The 21,065-nt window shown below is 42.4% G+C and overlaps 1 protein-coding gene across 3 annotated transcripts in view; it reads right to left on the reverse strand.

The window, feature by feature from the left end:
* Positions 1–21,065, reverse strand: part of MXI1 (MAX interactor 1, dimerization protein) — an 87,133-nt gene that overhangs the window by 34,015 nt on the left and 32,053 nt on the right. For all 3 annotated transcript variants that reach the window (XM_084635630.1, XM_084635631.1, XM_084635632.1), the window contains exon 3: positions 12,047–12,076. In XM_084635630.1, coding sequence (XP_084491756.1) covers positions 12,047–12,076 — 30 coding nt within the window. The remainder of the gene's footprint in view (positions 1–12,046; positions 12,077–21,065) is intronic.

The following is a 21,065-nucleotide window of genomic DNA, read 5'->3' on the forward strand; positions in this document are numbered from 1 at the left end:
GAGGTCAGGCTGCCTACAGAGCCTCCAAGAGCACTGTTCTAGGGACTTGGTGGAGCTGCAAAACAGTGGTTGCTTAGTTACAGCTGTTCCAAGCTCTGAGTAACTTACAAATTCCCCTTGTGGAGGCATGCTAGCTTCCAAACCGCCTCCTGTTGTCTTCCCCCATTCCTACCTCTCAGCCCATGGCTGAACATCTACCCACACGCTCCCCCACCTTCAGAAACTTATATCAGACCTGTCTTAGTCCTTACAGGCATCAGCACTCCTCCCCCTCCACAACCAGCCAGTCAGGTTGGCACACACTTCTGCTCTTCTTCACCCCCACATAACACTCGTCCCATTCCCCCTTATAACTAACACACCCCCTTACTTCTGCCAACAGTGTCCTCTCCCAACATGACCACATCCCACCAGCTCAGCGATTGGGGATGGGAAGGCAATAAGATAAGACACGTAGAGCTGCGTTCAATCCCCAGCTTCTGCCACTGAGTCACGGTGTGATGTTGGGACCTTTTCTACCTCACTTTCCCCTGATCTGTATCCATTTTCTGGGAGGCAACGATCTCTACCTCTATAAAATGCTTCGAGATCTACAGATGAAAAAAGTGCTATATACATAAATTATACTAGAAAACAATTCAATACTTCACTGGACAGTGGCTTAAATCAGTGGTTCTCAACCTATCCAGACTACTGTACTCCTTTCAGGAGTTTGAAACCCAAACCCTGCTGCCTGGGGCTGAAGCGTGTAACTTAGCTTTGCAGGACCCTCTGTAGCATCGGGCCCCAGGCAATTGCTCTACTTGACACCCCCTAATTCTGGCCCCGCACTTGCAACCCCCCAAACCCATCCCATGACCCCCAGGTTGAGGAACTCTGATCTAGATGAGTGGCTGTACCCCCTAGAAGATTTGTGTACCCTGAGGTGTATGCATACCCGTGGTCGAGAATCACTGGCTTAAATTAAGGCATATTCCCATTAGGAAGAATTGTGCAATGAAAAAGAACAGCAGAAAAAGGTATTCCTGAATGTACATGACGTGACTACTTTAAATGGAAGCACATTTTAAAATACACACCAGAATACAAGACACTCCCATTCCCTTTTTACACCCCTGCCCCGCACCAATGTTCTGTCTCGTGTCATGTCCTTCCTTGTCCATTTTAGTTTGTAAGCTCTTTGAGGCAGGAATCACGTCTGCTGTCTGAGAAGGATCAGGCATACCTACGATGCTGTATAAATAACAGGCATGAGGATTTTAAAAGTGCCTACGTGATTTAGGCAATGTGAAAGTCAATGGAATGCGTATTCCTAAGGGTGCTTCTACACTGCAAAAAAAAGAGGCACAGCAGCAAGTCTCAGAGCCCAGTCAACTGACTCAGGCTCACAGGGCTCATGCTACAAGGTTAAAAGCAGCAATGTAGATCTTCTTGCCTGGGCTAGAACCTGGGCTCTGAAACCCGAGGAGGGTATCAGAGTCTAGGCGCCAACCCAAGTGATAACATCTACATTGCTGTTTTCAGCCCCCTAGCATGAGCCTTGTAAGCCTGAGTCAGTTGACCCGGGCTGGGATTCACAGGCAATTGGGGAGGTTTTTTGGGTTTGTTTTTTTTTGCAGTGTAGATGTATCCTTAGTGACTTACGTGCTTTGAAAAGCCCGCCCTAGATCAATAATAGGTCTAAATACACAGACATTAGGTTCTATTTGACTTTACATTAATATCTAGATTCAAGACAAATGTTTATTAGTTACTATAATTGTAAGTAGCGCAGCAACTTATTCCAAGAAAATGCATTTATCAGAAGAAGAGGAACATGTGTTAACCGAAATTCACAGCAGCTGTTTCTAGGAAAGCAACACTGTATTTCAAGCTTATGTCCTGTTTCCATTGGTGATTTTACTGTGTTTGCTATCTAATTTACTTCTGTTGATTTATCAGTCCAAGTGTCCTGCCACAGGGTTGCGTTACACAGTCATTTATGAGCTGATATAAACCTCCCGCCTCTGGAAAAGCATGTATGCTAAAGCTAGTCTCGCAACTTTCCCCATTCACCACAGTCCCCCTCTTAAGAAGCTAGGTCCTCAACTTAGACTTCTGGGCAGAATAACATCAAAGTCATCTGATGCTGGCAAGAGCTTTTTTTTTTTTTAAATAAATCATGCTGCTTTATATATTTTCTCTCCAAGATAAATAATTAACAGGGGAAGAACAATCTTACTTACAATCTTAGTGCACTTCAGGCAGCGTAAACCACAAGGCCACACTTGAAAGGCTGCCCCAAATATTTCAAACTCAACACACACTGGAAGAGACACATGGGTCACACACAACACTGGGATCCAGGATTTCCCAAGTTTTATATAGGACTGTCCATAGGCTTGGGCAACTCTCACAACATCCGTGTCTTAGCTTCCCTTCTATAACAAGAGGACAATACCAACCTCCCAAGGGCATCATGAGGCTTTATTAAGTGCTTTGAAGATAAAGAGCACTGTGTAAGAGATAATATATATTTCTGGACAAATGAAATCTCAGACAGGCAACAACAGAGCCAACAGGCTTCCCTATCACACTCTGCTGAATGCCAGGTGGGGATGTGGCACTGATATAGGTATGGCCTGTGTTATCAGATAGTCGCCCTTGCTAATGCTGCAGGTGGTCTCCCTGGCACTAAGGGACAGGAGGAGAATTCCTGACCCCTAGCTGCACATTGCCCATTTAATTGTTTTACTGTAGTCACATGTGCTGTTTGGGAGTCAGCCTGCAGGGTGTTTGCCCACAGCTGTGCAAACTGCTTTTGTGCAAGAAAGAGTTGCAGGTGGCGATACGGAGAGACAAAGATCAGGGAAGGACAGAGCTATTCACAGCCAAACAACCTCAACTAGACTAAAATAATGTTAAGGGGAGGTTGCTCCCCTCCCCCGGACTATTCCAAGAATCTCCATTACAAGGAGAGTTTGCTTAGATACCACAGCTCATGGGATGCATAAGCCACCCAACTCTTTGGCCCCCTAATAAGAGAACCAGCTCAGCTCTAGCATCTAGACCCAGAGGCTTCACACTCGTTCTCAGCCAGGAAAAGAAGCAGTGTCCACTCATGGCCAAGAACAGCTAAAATGGGCACAAAGGATGGAGGACTGCTCAGGAAAGAGTGTGGTTGCTCTACACGAGGGTGGGGGAGTCTTTGGGTCAATTGTAGCCCTGTTGCCCCTGGTAGTGAAAGCGGAAAGGGGACTCAGGGGACATTCAGAGGCATAGGAGAAATATAAGAACGGTCATACTGGGTCAGATTAGTCCGCCATCTAGCACACTATCCTGTCTCTGACAGTGGGCAGTACCAGAGCTTCAAGCAGAGTGTGCAGAACAAGGCAGTTGGAGTGATCCATCCTGTCTTCCCCTCACAGCTGGGGTTTAGGGTCACCCCAAGAAATGGGCAGCATCCCTGACCATCTTGGCTAATAGCCATCGATGGACTGATCCTCCATGAACTTATCTAGTTCTTTTCTGAACCCAGTTATCCTTTGGACCATAACATCCCATGGCAATGAGTTCCACAGGTTAACCGGATGTGTGGAAAAACTACTTCCTCTTGTTTGTATTAAACCTGCTGCCTATTAATTTCACTGGGGAACCCTGGTGTTTGTATTGTGGGAATGGGTAAACAACACTTCTGTAATCACTTTTTCCAAACCATTTATGATGTATAGATCTCCCTCATATCCCCTCCCACCCCCTTACCATCTCTTTTCTAAGCTGAACAACCCTAATCTTTTTAGTCTCTCCTCGTACAGGAGGAGGATGAGCGGGAAAATAATGAGGACATGTTTTAAAGAAGGACGACGGGGGGATGGGGGTGGAGAGAAGTATGTAACAAAGAGAAAAGGAAAAGGTTCAGTCATGGTAAGTGTGCTAGCCTGGGATGTGAGAGCTCAACCTCTGCTCCACCACAGACTTCCTGTGCAACCTCGATTTAGTCATGTAGGGCTGGTCTACACTGGAAAATTACATCAACCCAGCAACATCACTCACAGGTGTGAGAAATCCACACTTGAGAGAGATAATTAAGCTGACCTAAGTCCCCACGTAGGCAGCGCTAGGTCAACAGAAGAATTGTTCCATGGACCTAGCTACCACCTCTTGGGGAGGTAGATTTAGTACAGCGACAAAGAATCCACAGTTGCAGCGCTGTAGCTGTAGCATTTTAAGTATAGACATAGTCTAAGTGTCTCTGTGCTCCCATTCTCTATCTGTACAATGGGGGTAATAGCACTGCCCTATCTCACAGGGGTGCGGTGAAGATCAACAGAAAGACTGTGAGGTACTCAGACACCATGGTGATGGATGCCATATAAATACTTCAGATAGAATAAAACAAAAGGAGAGAAACTACAGGCAAGAAAGTTTTTCTATTATAAATTAAGTTCCCTTGTTATCACATACATATGGGGTAGCTGCATTAGGGATATTACAATTCCCTTTGGCATTTTTGTTCTGTTCTGCTCTTAGTATAAACAGTAGCAGGCAATCCTAAATCCTGTCAGAGTGTACAAAGCCCTTAAAATTGTAGTTAACAGGTAGTAGGGTGATCAGATGTCCTGATTTTATAGGGACAGTCCCGATTTTTGGGTCTCTCTTATATAGGCTCCTATTACCCCCCACTCCCGTACCAATTTTTCATACTTGCTGTCCGGTCACCCTAACTGGTAGCCCATTTCAAAAATTATATTCAATACCTCATCTTCTCTGAGGCAGGAGTTCCCCAGGTGGGTTTTAGCTAGTGACATTTATGAACCCATGAGTAAAGTCAGTCACTTGAACAAGGCAAGTCATTGCATCAGAATCTCTGACTCTCAACACTTCAACAAACAGCACTTCAAGCTATAGAAGACAAAACCTGTGAAGCCTCTGGAGATGGACTTGGGAGAGCCAGAGGAGAAGCCTGCCTTCCTATATTATTAGTGTGCTTGCAAAACTACACTTGGAAAGTACATTGCTCATCTGTGTACGTAGGGCCAAATACTTCCCTAGTGTAACACAACCAGGTTCTGTGGAGACTCACCATTGATAAATTTGGCTCCGGTCTTCATTTTAGGCCCATCCATAAATGTAACAAAGACAGGAGTCATCCTAAAATAAAGTCTTAGCAACATGCTGAAATGAAAACTTGAAGATGAAAGTTTCGGCAGAGATTTAAGATTCTTGATCCAGAGCTGGCTGTGGTGCATTCCAGGTTACATACTATCTAGGTACAGATAACTATGTCTTCCACTTTTCCCTATACAGCTCCCAGGCCTCTCCTGGGCCCTTAAGACAATGAACAAACAGCAAGCCACCATTTCATACTGCTTCTATTGACTGGAGCAGAAATTATATTTAGAGCGCTTTGAATGCAATCAGTCAATCCATTGGAGGTTCCTACTTTAGAACTGCAGGTTTCCTCCAAACGTATGGGCTCACTTTTGGGACACAAAAGAGGAATGAATACATTTTCTTCACCAATTCCTCACAGGAGTGCTAAAGTGGTGGTAACTTTTCTTTCTGCATATTTGCCTCGACTTGATAGTCTGGGCTCGGTATCTCTGGATGGTGACCTGAAGCAATCTAAGCTGGGTCTCTACAGTTATAGTTACTGTTCGGGAAGACTAATCACAAAGACTTCATCTAGGATTGTGGAGAACTGTAACCATAGGAAGCTGCTCTAGGTTACATCTCTATCTCACAAGTTATGTGACTTATTCAGTCAGGAGATGAAAGCAGCTGTGCAGGAGCTCAGGAAAGAGAAACCAAAATCAGGAATCTCCTAGCTAATAGCCTTGTTTGTTCCCTGATGATGTATAATGAATTCCTGAAAGGTTCCCCTCACCACCATTCCTCAGAGAGAGAGGAAGAGCTTGCTTTTTACTTTTAAAGCATGAGTGACATCAAATCTCACCTTCCCCATTTTTAATAGAAGTCTCCTTGGAGGACCAGAGAAACGGTGCAGAAGCTTTCAGAAGGCCTCAATTTAAAGGGATGGAGTTACTGAATCTTTCACCAAAATTTATTTTCTTCCCCATTTGTCAGATGCTTGAGTTAAATAGCGGTATCAAAAACGAAGTATGGTTAACAATGCCTTCCCCATTCAGTTTCTCAGTTTCACTCTCTAGGTATTTGTTGTACCTAGGGCTGTTGATTATCACAGTTAACACATGCCATTAACTCAAAAAAAAAAATTGTGATTAAAAAAATCAATCAGGATTAATTGCAGTTTTAATTGCACTGTTAAACAATAGAATACCAATTGAAATTTATTAAATATTTTGGATGTTTTTCTACATTTTCATATATATTGTATTCTGTGTTGTAATTGAAATCAAAGTGTGTATTATTTTATTACAAATATTTGTACTGTAAAAATAAAATAGTATTTTTCAAATCACCTCATACAAATACTGTAGTGAAATCTCTTTGTCATGAAAGTGCAACTTACCAGTGTAGTTTTTGTTACATAACTGCATTCAAAAACAAAACAATGTAAAACTTCAGAACCTACAAGTCCAATCGCTAAGACTAACAAGTTTGTTTTCATTTATAGGAAATAATGCTGCCCTCTTCTTATTTATAATGTCACCAGAAAGTGAGAACAGGCATATTCTATAGTATTTCCTGACTCAAGGCCTCGTGCATTTGGAATTTAGGATTTGATCGTGTATTATTCATTTCTTGAACTCCAATTAAGAACGCATTTTCCTAAAGGGAACTCCACACTTCAAATAAATATATGTACTGATGCCAAGTTAAAGGCAATATTCTAAAGGTAAAAGCTAAACAAAACATAATTAGGGCTGTCGATTAATCGCAGTTAACTCACGCAATTAACTAAAAAGATTAATCGCGATTAATCGCACTGTTAAAACAATAGAATACCAATTAAAATTTATTAAATATTTTTGGATGTTTTTCTACATTTTCAAATATATTGATGTTTATTACAACACAGAATACAAAGTGTACAGTGCTCACTTCATATTTATTTTACAAATATTTGCATTGTAAAAATGATAAAAAATAGTATTTTTCAATTCACCTCATACAAGTACTGTAGTGCAATCTCTTTATTGTGAAAGTAACAAAAAAATCTACATTTTTAAGTTACATAACTGCACTCAAAAACAAAGCAATGTAAAACTTTAGAGCCTACAAGTCCACTCAGTCCTACTTCTTGTTCAGCCAATTGCTAAGACAAACAAGTTTGTTCACATTTACAGGAGATACTGCTGCCCTCTTATTTACAATGTCACTAGAAAGTGAGAACACACATTTGCATGGCACTTTTGTAGCTGGCACTGCAAGGTATTTACGTGCCAGATATGCTAAACCAGAGGTGGGCAAACTAGAGCCCACGGGCCACATCTGGCCCACAGGATCGTCCTGCCTGACCCTTGAGCTCCCGGCCGGTGAGGCTAGCCCCTAGCCCCTCCCCTGCTTTCCCCCCTCCCCCGGAGCCTCAGCTCGCCATACAGCCAGCACTCCGGGCGGCGGGGCTGCGAGCTCCTGCCGGGCAGTGCAGCGGCGTGGCTGGCTTGGCTGCAAGTCCTGGTGCTCTGAGCGGCATGATAAGGGGACAGGGAGTGGTTGGATAGGCGTGGGAGTCCCAGGGGGCCTGTCAGGGGGCAGGGTGGGGACAGGGGTCGGGGCAGTCAGGGAGCAGGAAGGGTTGGATAGGGAGTGGGGTCCATGGGGGACCGTTAGGGGAGGAGGTCCCAGGAGGGGGTGGTCAGGGGACAAGGAGCAGGGGGGGTTGGATGGGTCGGGAGTTCCAAGGAGGGCAGTCAGGGGGTGGGAATTGGGATGGGGTGAGGGCCAGGCTGTTTGGGGAGGCACGGCCTTCCCTACCTGGCTTTCCATACAGTTTCGGCGATGTGGCCCTTGGGCCAAAAAGTTTGCCCACCCCTGTGCTAAAAACATTCATATGCCCCTTCATGCTTCAGCTACCATTCCAGAGGACATGCTTCCATGCTGATGATGCTCATTAAAAAAATAATGCATTAATTAAATTCACGACTGAACTCCTTGGGGGAGAACTGTATGTCTCCTGTTCTGTTTTACCTACATTCTGCCATATATTTCATGTTATAGCAGTCTCGGATGATGACCCAGCATGTTATTTGTTTTAAGAACGCTTTCACAGCAGATTTGACAAAACGCAAAGAAGGTACCAATATGAGATTTCTAAGGATAGATTCAGCACTCAACTCAAGGTTTAAGAATCTGAAATGCCTTCCAAAATCCAAGAGGGATGAGGTGTGGAGCATGCTTTCAGATGTCTTAAAAGAGCAACACGCCGATGCTGAAACTACAGAACCCAAACCACCAAAAGAGAAAAATCCACCTTCTGCTGTTGACATCTGACTCAGATGATAAAAATGAACATGCATCAGTCTGCTCTGCTTTGGATCATTATCGAGCAGAACCAGTCATCGGCATGGATGTATGTCTTCTGGAATGGTGGTTGAAGCATGAAGGGACATATAAATATTTAGCACATCGGGCATGTAAATATCTTGCAATGCCGGCTACAGCAGTGCCATGCGAACACCTGTTCTCACTTTCAGGTGACATTGTAAACAATACGTGGGTAGCATTATCTCCTGCAAATTGTAACCAAATTTGTTTGTCTAAGCAATTGGCTGAAGTAGGACTGAATGGACTTGTAAGTTCTAAAGTTTTACATTCAGAAATAAAACAATGCAGTTATTGTTTGTACATAATTCTACATCTGTAAATTCAGCTTTCATGATCAAGAGATTGCACTACAGTACTTGTATTAGGTGAACTGAAATATACTATTTCTTTTGTTTTTTACAGTGTATATATTTGTAATAAAAAATATAAAGTGAGCACTGTACACATTGTATTCTGTGTTGTAATTGAAATCAACATATTTGAAAATGTAGAAAACATCCAAAAATATTTAAACAAATGGTATTCTATTATCGTTTAATAGCGCAGTTAATTTTTTTAATCACTTGACAGTCCTACATATAATCAAAGGTAGGGATTCCTTATGTCTCCTAGCCACCTAAGACCCAGATATATTACAGAAGCCCAAAACGACTATACCATTAGATTACCACCACTGCATGCTCTCTACAGCTTTTAAACCTTACCACTCAATAATCTGAGGGTAAGATGTACTCTTCTATTCGCTGAACCTTGCTGCACATAAGAAACAGTAACTGGTTTCCACTTCATATGCAAGATATGACTCATCTCAAAGGGAAACAAAAATACCCACTCATTAAATAAAAACACACAAACACAAATATTTCCAGCATGAGTATTAAAGACAGGCAACTACAAATTGACTTTAATCTTTTGTAAATAAAAAACCCCACCCTGATATAAACTTCAGGGCAATCACTTTATGTAAGAAACCAAATCAAAGAGCATTAGGAAGGTAAAGGTCACCTTAGTATCACAGTTATTTATTTGGGTACCAAATCCACAGTCTCCTTATCAGAATCTCTGGTATTTTTGGTCCGTTCACCCTTCCAGAATAAAGTAACGTATGTTCCTAGCTCAAATATTTTCATTATGCTTTTAACATTCAAATGCTTTCAGACATCAAAGAGGAACAAGACTATAATCCAGATATAGCCTAAATTTCCTCAGCCCTGCAAAAATTGAGCTAGAGAAAAACAGTGTATTTAAATGCAAGGATTAGTAAATGTTTTCTTTTTTTCAGCCAGTATTCCTGCCTGCACTTGAAAGCAACTCTGTTTAATTGCTGAATGGGTTAAAGTAAAATTTAACCACACGCAAGACAGACTGCTGTTAGGAGGGTGAGGGGGAGAGAACCTGAGTCAGGGACCTAATAGTAGACAATTTTGAAAATTATAGTGTGTATCAATAATGGAGAGAACACTGAGATTCAAAAGGAATAATTTGTAATAACAGAAAAATGTAGCAACTGTCAGCAACAAAGCTATTAATACCAGGGCTTTTGCCTTTGCCATAGCGAAGTCTGGAGGTAGTGACATGACAAACAGACACAGCAAATAGAATGTGATGAAAATCTACACTGGAAGCAAGCCTCTTCTCTCAGAAAACATTGCTTTGGAGCCCAGAAATATATATTTCCAGCATGAAACTCATTGTCTTAATTCCCAGTAATATAGACTGGGAAGCAATGACAATTGCTAATTGGTTTTTCTATAGTTGTAGATACCTAAAGGATACCCAGTTATATGTGTATGTCATTGAATAAAAACACTACCTGAATGAGAAACCAGGGGCCCCTAAATAAACATGCATCAATTTTCATTCCTCTTGTGCCAATTTACATGCCATTGATAATTAAAATAGGTGTTCTCAATCCATATGTCCTTTAACTTGCTCATCATTGCATCTTCCACCGTAGGTTACAATAATATTAAAAAGTGGTCCATTGCTAGCTCAGTGTCAACTTCTAGAGGAACACGCTATCTCATGAAGCACCCAAGTTGAGAAGGTTCGCACAGGAACTGAAAATACCACAGACAGGAGATGTACAAAGTACTACATACCGGAGACATACAAAGCACCACAGAAGGAAGACGTACAAAGAATGGTGGTATCTACATACAGGAGGAGGGCCTGCTCAGCGTTTGCTTATGTGCACTAGGCCACAAGGCGATTCTTCAGTGGTTCTTTCCCTAAAAGAAGAAACTGCAAGCCCCAGGGTTTTCTAACATGCTGAGACCTGATCTGTACTGACTAGGAAACAGAGCTAAACCCTATTAGCATGTTTTCAGAAAAACTGATTTTGTTATGGTGGTAGCTTTCATCCTAGGGGAAATGGGGAATACGGAGTTTAACTATGGACATAGCAGAACAGGGGTGATAAAGATTATGCCTTACAAAGGTGGAATAGTGGGCAATTAGGGAGGTTTGAGTAAAACCACAGGAAACCAGCCTGTGATTTACAAAACAAAGAAAATTAATTCTGTAGATAAACAGAGGGGAAGGAAACAAGGGCAATATGCACTGTGAGGTGGCCCTACAGGGACCCAAGAAGGTGAGGAGATGTCATCTTTGTAGGTCTGGTCAGTGATACATATTTAGGCTGGAGTTTCCCAGATTAACCATACCTCACCCCCACGCCCTCCCCCATACCTCACCCGCATGAACTAATGGGAAAACATGTGGAAGATGTAGCAACGAGCACTCAGCTGTACACTCAAAGTAACCTACCATGTGGGTTTTTCCACAGGACAAGAGCAGCTAGCATAGAAGACTCTTTCTGCTCCAACTGACAAAAAATCCAAGACACATTTATAACGGGAACCCTGACACAACCTTACCTATACCATCCTGATTGCAATGCTATAATCTGATATGCGTGTGAACTAACTCGCATTGTCTCAATGGTATTTATCTTACTTTAACTCCTGTTACAAAAGGGTTGAGTCATATAGCAGAGCTAGCCAAGTAACAAAACTGCAAGGCTTGCTAAAACTCCAACTCAAGGATAAAAAGGCTCTGTCCTAAAACAGGTTACGAGAGCGACACTCCACAGGAGCATTGTTAGCCAGACTTCAGATCCTCTAGAGAATGGTATTTTCTTCTATGCTGTAGAGAATATTACAGTCCTGCCAAGAGAGGGCAAAAAAATAAAATAAAAGGAAAGCACTGCCCTTCAGTTCTCGGTAACATGTATTAACCAGTGCCAGAGAAACCAGATAACTTAGCAACCTCATGTAGGGACAATGACCCAATCAGATTTCAGTGTCAAGAGAAGAGGAACAGTATTTACTCTGCATACAGATTAGTTGCAAAACTGGGTCACTTCTCGCCTTTTTTTTTTTTCCTTTTTTTTGGCGGGGAGGTGTGGAGGGGCAGAGAAGGGCTTCTTTTTCAAATCTTTTAGAGTCTTTGCCTGGACTTTAAACCCACCTGGTGCAGGGTGGAAATCCACAGCTGTCTGAGCTGATGAAATCACACCTGCATGTGTAATGTTAAAGCATGTTGTTACATTGACTGGGCTTTGTATTTCTTAGAACTCAGCTCATCAGCTACTTACCGGTTCTTCTCTAGTTCATTGTGTGTAGACCTGGAAGACAAACAAAAATTTGGATTAGCTACCTTCAGCCTCACAGCACAGTAATCCAATTGCTGCAAACCATAAACATTTCCAAGAATACAACTCAGCATATATTCAACCATTTGTATATATTAAAATATTCAGTCATAACTCTCCACTCTCTCTTGCTGTGAGAGACATTTCCCACGCTAGGTCTGTATTTACTGGCTGTTCGCAGATGCATTACTGTAAATTTACATCAGATATTTAAAAACGTCCAAAACTGAGAATCAAGACAATGGTGAGAGCAGAGGACAGGGAGTCAGGAGTCCTGGATTCAATTCCTGGCTTTGCCACTGACTCCATGTGTGATCACAGTTGAGTCACTTAACCTCTCTGTACTTCAGTTTGCCCATCTGTCAAATGGGAATATTGATACAACCTACCACACAGGGCTATTATAAGGCTTAATTCATGTGCCTAAAATATTTTGAGATCTTCATATGGAAGTTGCTCTGAAAAGAAACATTAGACAAGCCATCCACAGGGTCACTAACAAGATCTATCCCACTTGCTGCCAGAGCCCAAAATTTGCCCAGCATTTGGGTATGTGACGGTGGGATGTACATACAGGGACAGGGGTAGAGGAATGCTTCCTCCACCATGCTTGAAAGCATTACAGGGTTAAGGCAGTGCCCGCGGAATTCAAATATGGTTCCCCAGCTCACCTCCAGCACCTCTCACAACTGGGGATACCAGCACCCTCACAACACTCACAGTAGAGCATCTGTACCCTAAAAAGGTACTTAGCCTCATATTTACATCACTAGAAATATCTGAAAACATGTGTTCTTGCCTTTATACCTGTATACCATCAAGCACACCACTGCTATTCAAACAATAACTCTCAGCTGGAAAATTAAAGTGACTAGAAACAAAAAACAGAAATCGACTAGTCTATTTTCACTGTCTGTGTGCACGATGACAACGTGAATAGACAAACTTAGGTGATGTCTACACTAGAGACCTTACAGAGGCACAGCTGTACCGATGCCGCTGCGCTGCTGTGAGATCTCTCGTGTAGCTGTAGAGGTCTCCTGTTGATATAATTAAACCATCCCCAGCAAGCAGCAATAATTAGGTCAGTGGGAGAATCTCTCCTGCTGACATAGCGCTGTACAAACCACCACTTATGCTGGTGAAACTTATGTTGCTCATGGGGGTGTTTTTTTCATGGCCTTACATATTAGTGTCTTTTCATCAGCATTTATGATCAGTGTTATTAACAGCCCAGGTAATTTTATTTTAAAATATACAAATTTTAATCTAACATGTCCCTTTAATATAAGGTCATCTTAAAATAGGAGTAAATGAGCCAAGAGCTTAATAAAAAGGATCTATTTTCTGTAATTTGGCATCACATTTCTTCCGGAGCTCTGAGAAGATTATCCTCTATCCCCCATCTGGAGAATCCTGCAGAGAATTCTCCAGTTAGGGAACTGGATGAAGGTTCACAGCTCCAAGGGAAACCCTCTAGTAATTAAGTGCTTCCCAAAAAAGGAGGGGGGAAAAAGTGCTGAACAGGTGTTAGGAGTTCAATAATGACCACAACTAAACCTGTAGACATTTGAGAAATAAAACAATTTTACAGAAACAAGCCCTGAAGATTAAAGCTTAACTAGCCACGGTTCAGGGCCTATAAATAGACGGACAAAATCTTTATGGCATGTCAGTGCAATGTATCTGATTTGGTATTGGGCACTGGGTCTCTCAGGCTGTATCTGCATTTCAATCTGGAGGCGTAAATTCCAGCTTGAGGAGATACACCTGCACTAACCTGATGAGCACATACCCACTTACACTGGTGCAGCTACACTCTATTTTTAGTGGGCTCGCTTATTCAATGCTAGCATGGGTATGTCTTCTCAAGCTGGGAATTACACCACCAGCCATAGGCGCCAACTCCATGGGTGCTCCAGGGCTGGCCACCCATAGAGAAAAAATTAGCAGGTGCTTAGCACCCACTGGCAGCCAGCTCCCCTCCCGCCCCCCACCAGCGGCCCCGGATTGCCCCCCTCCCTCTACCTCCCAGCGCCTCCTGCATGCCTCGGAACAGCTGTTCCGCAGCGTGCAGGAGGCACTTAGAGGGAGGGAGAGGAGCAGGGACAGGAACTCTTGGGGGAGGGGGCAAAGCCTCGGGAGAAGGGGTGCAGTGGGGGTGGGAAGAGGCAGGGGTGGGTGCTTAGGGGAAGGAGTGGAGTGAGGACGGGGTGGGTGGCAGAGTGGGGGCTGAGCACCTCCGGGGAAAAATCAGAAGCCAGCGCCTGTGCCACCAGCTCAAAGTGCAGACATACTTTTAAAGGCACAGTATACTACACAGACGCTAAAGCTAGACAAGCTCCCAAAGTAACTGGTTTAATTTCCCATCATGCAAATCTCTAAAAAAAGGGGTCACGCTCAAAGTGAAAAAAAAAGAAGCAACTTTTTATTCTCCTGGTTACATGAGCAACTACTGCTGGATCTTGAGTGTGCCTTTTTCATTTTGTTTTTACATATATCTTCTGACAGCTGATAAACCTAAACGCTGAGGATCAAGTTTCAAAATGTGGCCTCCGCTTGGCCATGTGTGACTGTAGATACGCAAGTCACCTGCATATGTATGATTAGTGCAAGTCTAAGTGCAGCTGCCCATACTTCTTAAACTTCTGCCTTGGAGGGGGTCTCTGTGCCAGCCCAATGTAGGCTGGCCTAGAGAGTAGCACTATTTAGGACAGACGAGGAGCTGACAGATTCATAATTACATGGATACAGTGGCCCTAGCAGCTTTTGTAACTGACACGGAGGGCATAAATCTGCCAATTACTTAATAGAATAGAGCAGCTGCACTGCAACCCTGTGCCCTGGCCCTAGGTAAGGGGGCTCTCGCACCTTTTGAGTCCCCTGTACTTTACCTACAGAAAGCCTGATTACTTGTTGCGTGAGTGCGAGTGAGGTGGCGTGCACCCCTTTTTTATGCAAGTGACAATTTACACCAGCAAATCCCATTTGCTCATGCAACTGGATTATAAATTCTATCGTTTACACATCAAATGACAGTGCTCATTAACTATTTGCAAATAACTGAACCTCCCAAAGACTGGGTCAAGGCCCCTTTAAAATCTGACCCCAAATTTTTTGGAATGTGTTATTAGTTTTATTTACTGTATGTTTCTGCAGGAGACTTTGCACTCTTCCTGGCTATTCCATTAACAGTTATAAAGCCAAAGATATGCAATGAATCAAATTCCTATATTATATTGAGCCAATTATCAAGGCCAGCACAGAAAGAACAAAGTTTGGCTCACTGCTGTGAACAAAATTAAAACAGCAGGTTCCTCCTATTCCTCTCACACAGGAGACTCTTTATTACCTATCTTCTTTCCAATGAACACCACAATTCTGAGGGGGGTCACAGTCTTTTCATCAAGTCAGGAAATTTATGCTGTGACTTTTAACCATATTGCCTGCAAAAACTTTCCCAGCACAGCTGAATTCGAACAAAAGAAGCTCAGCAAACATAAATGGATCCTGCCAAGTTGTTACCTGTGCTATCAGCACCAGCTACGTTTAAGGAAACTACAAACATTTGTCAAAAGTCTGATATCCTCGTTATCATTTAGACTTACTTGCATTTTTATATTTACTCAGCCTGGGCAATGAAAATAGAAAAGGCAGTTTCTCTTCTCCTCTTTTCTGTTTATAGCCAGTTTCACTTTCTGCATCTGGCATGATTTTTCTATCTTTGGGTTGCAAACATTACAAAGATTCATTTGGATTTAAATAAGACACCGTTGTCATTGAAATGGAAAAAAATAACATTTATGACCATGTCTGTTAATATTAAATTTTATGACAACTTTAAAAAAAATTAACCACAAAAACCAACCACAAAATATTGGGTCTAAACTGGTTTCAGAGTAACAGCCGTGTTAGTCTGTATTCACAAAAAGAAAAGGAGTACTTGTGGCACCTTAGAGACCAAATAAATTGGTTAGTCTCTAAGGTGCCACAAGTACTACATTTCTTTTTGGGTCTAAACGGACACTTGAGTTTTACTTAAACAAAGAATCTTCATTTCTCTTCTGATCAATATCAACCAGAATCTGGACATAAACCAGGCTATCGATTGCTTTTTACTTTGACGGTTAAATATTCAGAATTATAGAACACCATCAACTTTCTGATCCAACAACAAGAGATACCATCCACTTGAAAATCTGAACATTTTGTTACTGGTTGCAAGTAATCCTAAAGTTACACCAATGAGATTAGACATATTTCTCTTGATTTTTTGTTTTATTTTGTATATTTGGCAGTATTTGTATACAGTCAGTTTCACTGTTGATGGTCTGTTGTACTTTGTGCCTCCTGCATTAGGACATCACTCTCATGCACTGATCTGAGGGAGCTCACATACATGCTGCCACCCAGGCTATGCCAGAGGCTGTTTACCAGTAGCTGAGCAAAGCTGAAACTGAAGAGGCAGGGCCCGAGCATGTTTGCTATTGTTTTATCTCAGCCTGTCCTATATCCCCTGCTCAAAAACGCCTTTTAAGCATCAGCAGATGAGGAGAAAAAACCCATTAAAATTTAAAAATCCAGGACATCCTATTCAAAGTGGGCTCAATCAGAAAGGTGATTTGTTTTATACATTAATCATTTATTGAAAAAAAAATTGGCAGTGTTCCTTTAAATCTAATAAAGTGTCACATAAATGGAAGGACTGTTGTGATAATTGGACTTACAAATTTACTCTAATTATGAGCTCAACTCTAAAAAGTATGTGAAAGTTCATAAAATGTCAAAATAACCTGTAACAACAAATATTAATGGCAAAAGGTACAAAAGGGAGACAGGATAACTGAATTAGTCTAAACAAAAAGGCCACATTGATATGATTCAAGGACTGTGTTGTAAGCTTGTTAAAAACAGGAGGCATGGAGCTGAAAGTTAATAAGCCAAAATTGGTATGCCAAGTATTAGGCCTAATTGGTGGACAAAATAATAGATTATTCCACCCATGACTCCCTTTTTGGGTACTTAAAAGAAAGATTTTGTGGGGAAAGAAGGAAAGAACAAAACCAAGATTGAAAGGACAGACGCTACTGGAGCGAGCTTTACCTTCATGGCTGCCACCGCCCATCATATCCTGGCACCCCAGGACTTCATCTTCCTGATTCGAGATCTCGTGGCCCAAATGGGCTAGAGTGAGAGAGTGACCCAGGTGACATCAGCACCCGGTCCCCTACTGGCTCCAGCTGAATCCCAGCCACCACCTGGGATGACAGTTATTACCATCTTTAATACTACACTATTGAACGTTACACCGAGTGCTTCAGGAAAGAAAACTGAGTGTGAAATCCTTAAACATCACATCCGCGACAATCTCTCCGCCACCAAGTGGACAGCTATACAGTCCCTGAAATCTAACTACCAGATAGTGATCAAACCAGAAGACAAAAGGGGAGCGCCACGGCAGACCTCATCCACTATGACTACGTTAATGGGGCCAACCGACAACTCTCTGACACCACCTACTATAAAGAACTCGAACACCCTACCCCACAATTTACCCAGGAATTTAAGGATATCATCAAATCCTTCCCCAAACAACTCCAAAAGAAACACAACAAACTCATCCTCTACGGACCCACCCAGGGACCTTCTACATGTTTCTCAAGATATGCAAACAAGGGAACCCAGGCAGCCTCATCATAAGGAATATAGGGTCTCATAGAAACCACCCTCAAACCACTCAACACACAAAGGGACAGCTTCCTCCAAGATACAAGTGATTTCCTCAACAAATTCCGCAACACTAACAACTTCTCTCAGACCACCATCTTTGCCACTATGGATGTCACCTTCCTATATACCAACATCACTCACAATGACAGCATAGCTGCCTGCCTCAAATATTTACAAGACAGTGGACAAGACAGTGGACAGACATCCACCCCAAACACATCGCCAAACTCATCCATAACAATTTTACATACAACAAAAACGCTTTGTCCAAACCATGGGAACAGCCATGACTACACTAGGATGGCTCCCCAATATGCCAACCTCTTCATGTATCCAGTGTTGTTGTAGCCATGTTGGTCCCAGGATATGGGAAAAGTACAAAGAGTGTCACAGTTAAATACAAGACAGTGGATTTATAACGTCTCTTTTCCCCAAAAAGGACAGTTATTACCATCTTTGATACCATCTACATGACAGCAAACAACTTGGGTTTTTTCCCCTAACTAAAATTGTCTACACCAAATTCTCTCTAAGAAAGAGACACAATAAATAATACATCTGCTTAGCCCAGTTGTTTTATTTCAATAAAATATGTTTTCCCATGGCATATGAAATTAGCCTGGAAAAATAAATGCCCATAATCAATGCCCAGTTCCAATTAACTCTCTTCAAATCAGCAGTCTCATGAATGCCTAAGGTTAACACCAAGAGACAAGGTGGATGAGGTAATATCTTTTATTGGACCAACTTCTTTTGGTGAAAGAGATAAGCTTTCGACACCCACGGATGTACAGCAAGAAATGCTTGACAGAATAGCAGCTTTATTGTTTTCCTGGGAATTCATTATAAACCATGGGGATCTCTTTATACATGTTGCATCTCCATTTGAACAGCATCACATCCCAACCTCTCAAAGAAGCAGAAATTACAGTAATGGCTGCAATCCTTTGAGTATAATAGTTTCAACAAAATACATGACTGCAAAATTCTAGTCTTTCTGGGCAAAAAGCCACCTCTAATACACAAACTGAGAAATTGGGTTTTATGCAGTTAACAAAGAAAGGTAAGGGTAGAGAAGATAGAATTTACCCACAGACCCAATCCACAGGCAGGCTATGTAGCTGTGATACAGCTTATCAAATGGAATAGCTAACTCTCCAGTGGGGGAATTTAGGGCTCTGAATCTGTGTAAGCACAGACCTTCAACCTAGACCACTCTGCTGTGGCAAGGAGACTCCCTCCAAAGCTTACTGGGGGTGTAAAGGCTCACTGTGCCACCGCTCTACTCTAAGCCCCACACACAGCTCTGCCATGAGGTTTAGGTCATGCAACTAGCTTTCTGCTGGGCTTTCACAGTAGAGGGAATTTCATCCTCAGGGAGCAATTTTGGGCTGTTAGCAGAAATAAAGTATATAGCTCAGCTTTGCAAATTTAGCATAATTATTGTGTATTATTAGTAATTATTAATATTACTGTAGCACTTAAGAACACAGGCATGGTCCAGGATCAGATGTGCTAGGTGCTGTACAAATACAGAAGATGGTCTCTGCCCAGCAACCCCAACAAAAATCTATTCATCCCACCCTTCACCATGAAGAGGCTTATAATGAAAGATATTTTTCTAGCCCATAATATAGTCACATTGACTGAGTTTAGGAAATCCCATAATATAATACCAATAGATATTGGAACTGCCCGTGTGCCCTATCTGTCTTGCCAGTGACCTGTCTTTCTGGCCACATCACTCTCACCCCTTTATGTCCCTCCACCGGCTGCCCCTTCTCTCGAACATCAAATAAAAGATTCTTGTTCTTAGTTTTACAGCCCTTCACAACTTACCCCCCAAATGCTTATCCCTTCTGGTATTCTACTGCGCCACCCCTTGGCTCAGCCAACTACTGTAACCTTTGATCACCTGTCCATCTACTCCTCGAACATACACCCTGCCATGCCACTCTTTGAGCATGTATCATCCTCCCAGAACTAGTACATCAAATGCTGACCCCTTCTCCTTCAGATCACTCCTCAAACTTTCTTGTGCTGGAAAGGTGCCAGCTGACAGTGGCTAGGCAGATGGAAAGTTGGAATGTTCAACAGCTATTTTATTGTCTCTATTTTTTTTTAAATTAATTGATCCAGAGTCACCTAGTTGTGTACACAGGACCTGAACTTATGCTCAGTGAAGTCAATGAGAGTCTTTCCATTGGCTTCCAAAGGCAGTGGATCAAACCCATAACTAGTCTATGAAAACTTGGGCCTGATCCAAAGCCCATTACAGTCAAGAGAAGGGCTCCTATGAACTTCAGCAGGTTCAGGATCAGGCCCTGAGCACTGCCTATGAACGTTACCCTTGTCTTCCATCCCCCTTTCCTTCCAACAGCTAAGATTCAGTGAGTTTGTCTTAGATTAGAAGCAGCTCATTAATATAGTGTGTTAGCCCTCTTATATCAGATGATAAAATGCTTGGTGCAGGGACTATTACCATGGATTTGTACATTGCCGAGCACAATGGGACCCTGATCTTGGCTGGGGCCTTTAGGTGCTACAGTAATGCAAATCATGGTAATAGTACAGCTTGTGCATGAAACAACCAAATCTTTTGTTAAGCTGGAGAGACTCATGACTGGGAGTTTCAAAGGAGCTTCAGGGACTTAGCTGCCCAATTCCCACTGAATTTTTATGAGATTTGGGGGCATAAATGTTCTTTGGAAAAAAAATCACAGCCCAAAGACACAAATGCCACATACTACAGTCCCAGCTCAACTTCATTTATCAGTGAACCCAAACATCTGCTGGTGGGTAGCGCAACAGCCATAGGTTCTTTTCTTATTCATCATTATCGTCCAACTTTAGCTTCCAATCCCCACAGACATGCTGGCCTTGGTATCTGAAGAAAATGTTTTTCTACAAGGGACTAAACCGAGAAGACAGAATCGGCTAAGGTTCACATCCCAACTGACATCAGTGGAGTTGCAAAAGATTAATCTGGCCCCAAGTTCTGGCTGGTTCCTTTGTCACTCTTAGATTGACATCAGACTCCTTCCAAGGCTGTGATCAAAGCCTTTTTCCCAGGACCAAATGAGTCCCCTTCCAGAGTTCACATTCTCAGTCTCCAACAGGGAAGCAGAGCAGGGGACACAGAGTCACTGGCATCTGTTACTGTTTACTCATACTTGCAAAAGAAGCGATGGCCATGCAGATGGTCTCAGCTACCAACCAGGGGAAAGACAGA

Source organism: Lepidochelys olivacea, assembly GCF_965140295.1.
Source record: "Lepidochelys olivacea isolate rLepOli2 genome assembly, chromosome: 7".
Lineage (NCBI taxonomy): Eukaryota > Metazoa > Chordata > Testudines > Cheloniidae > Lepidochelys > Lepidochelys olivacea.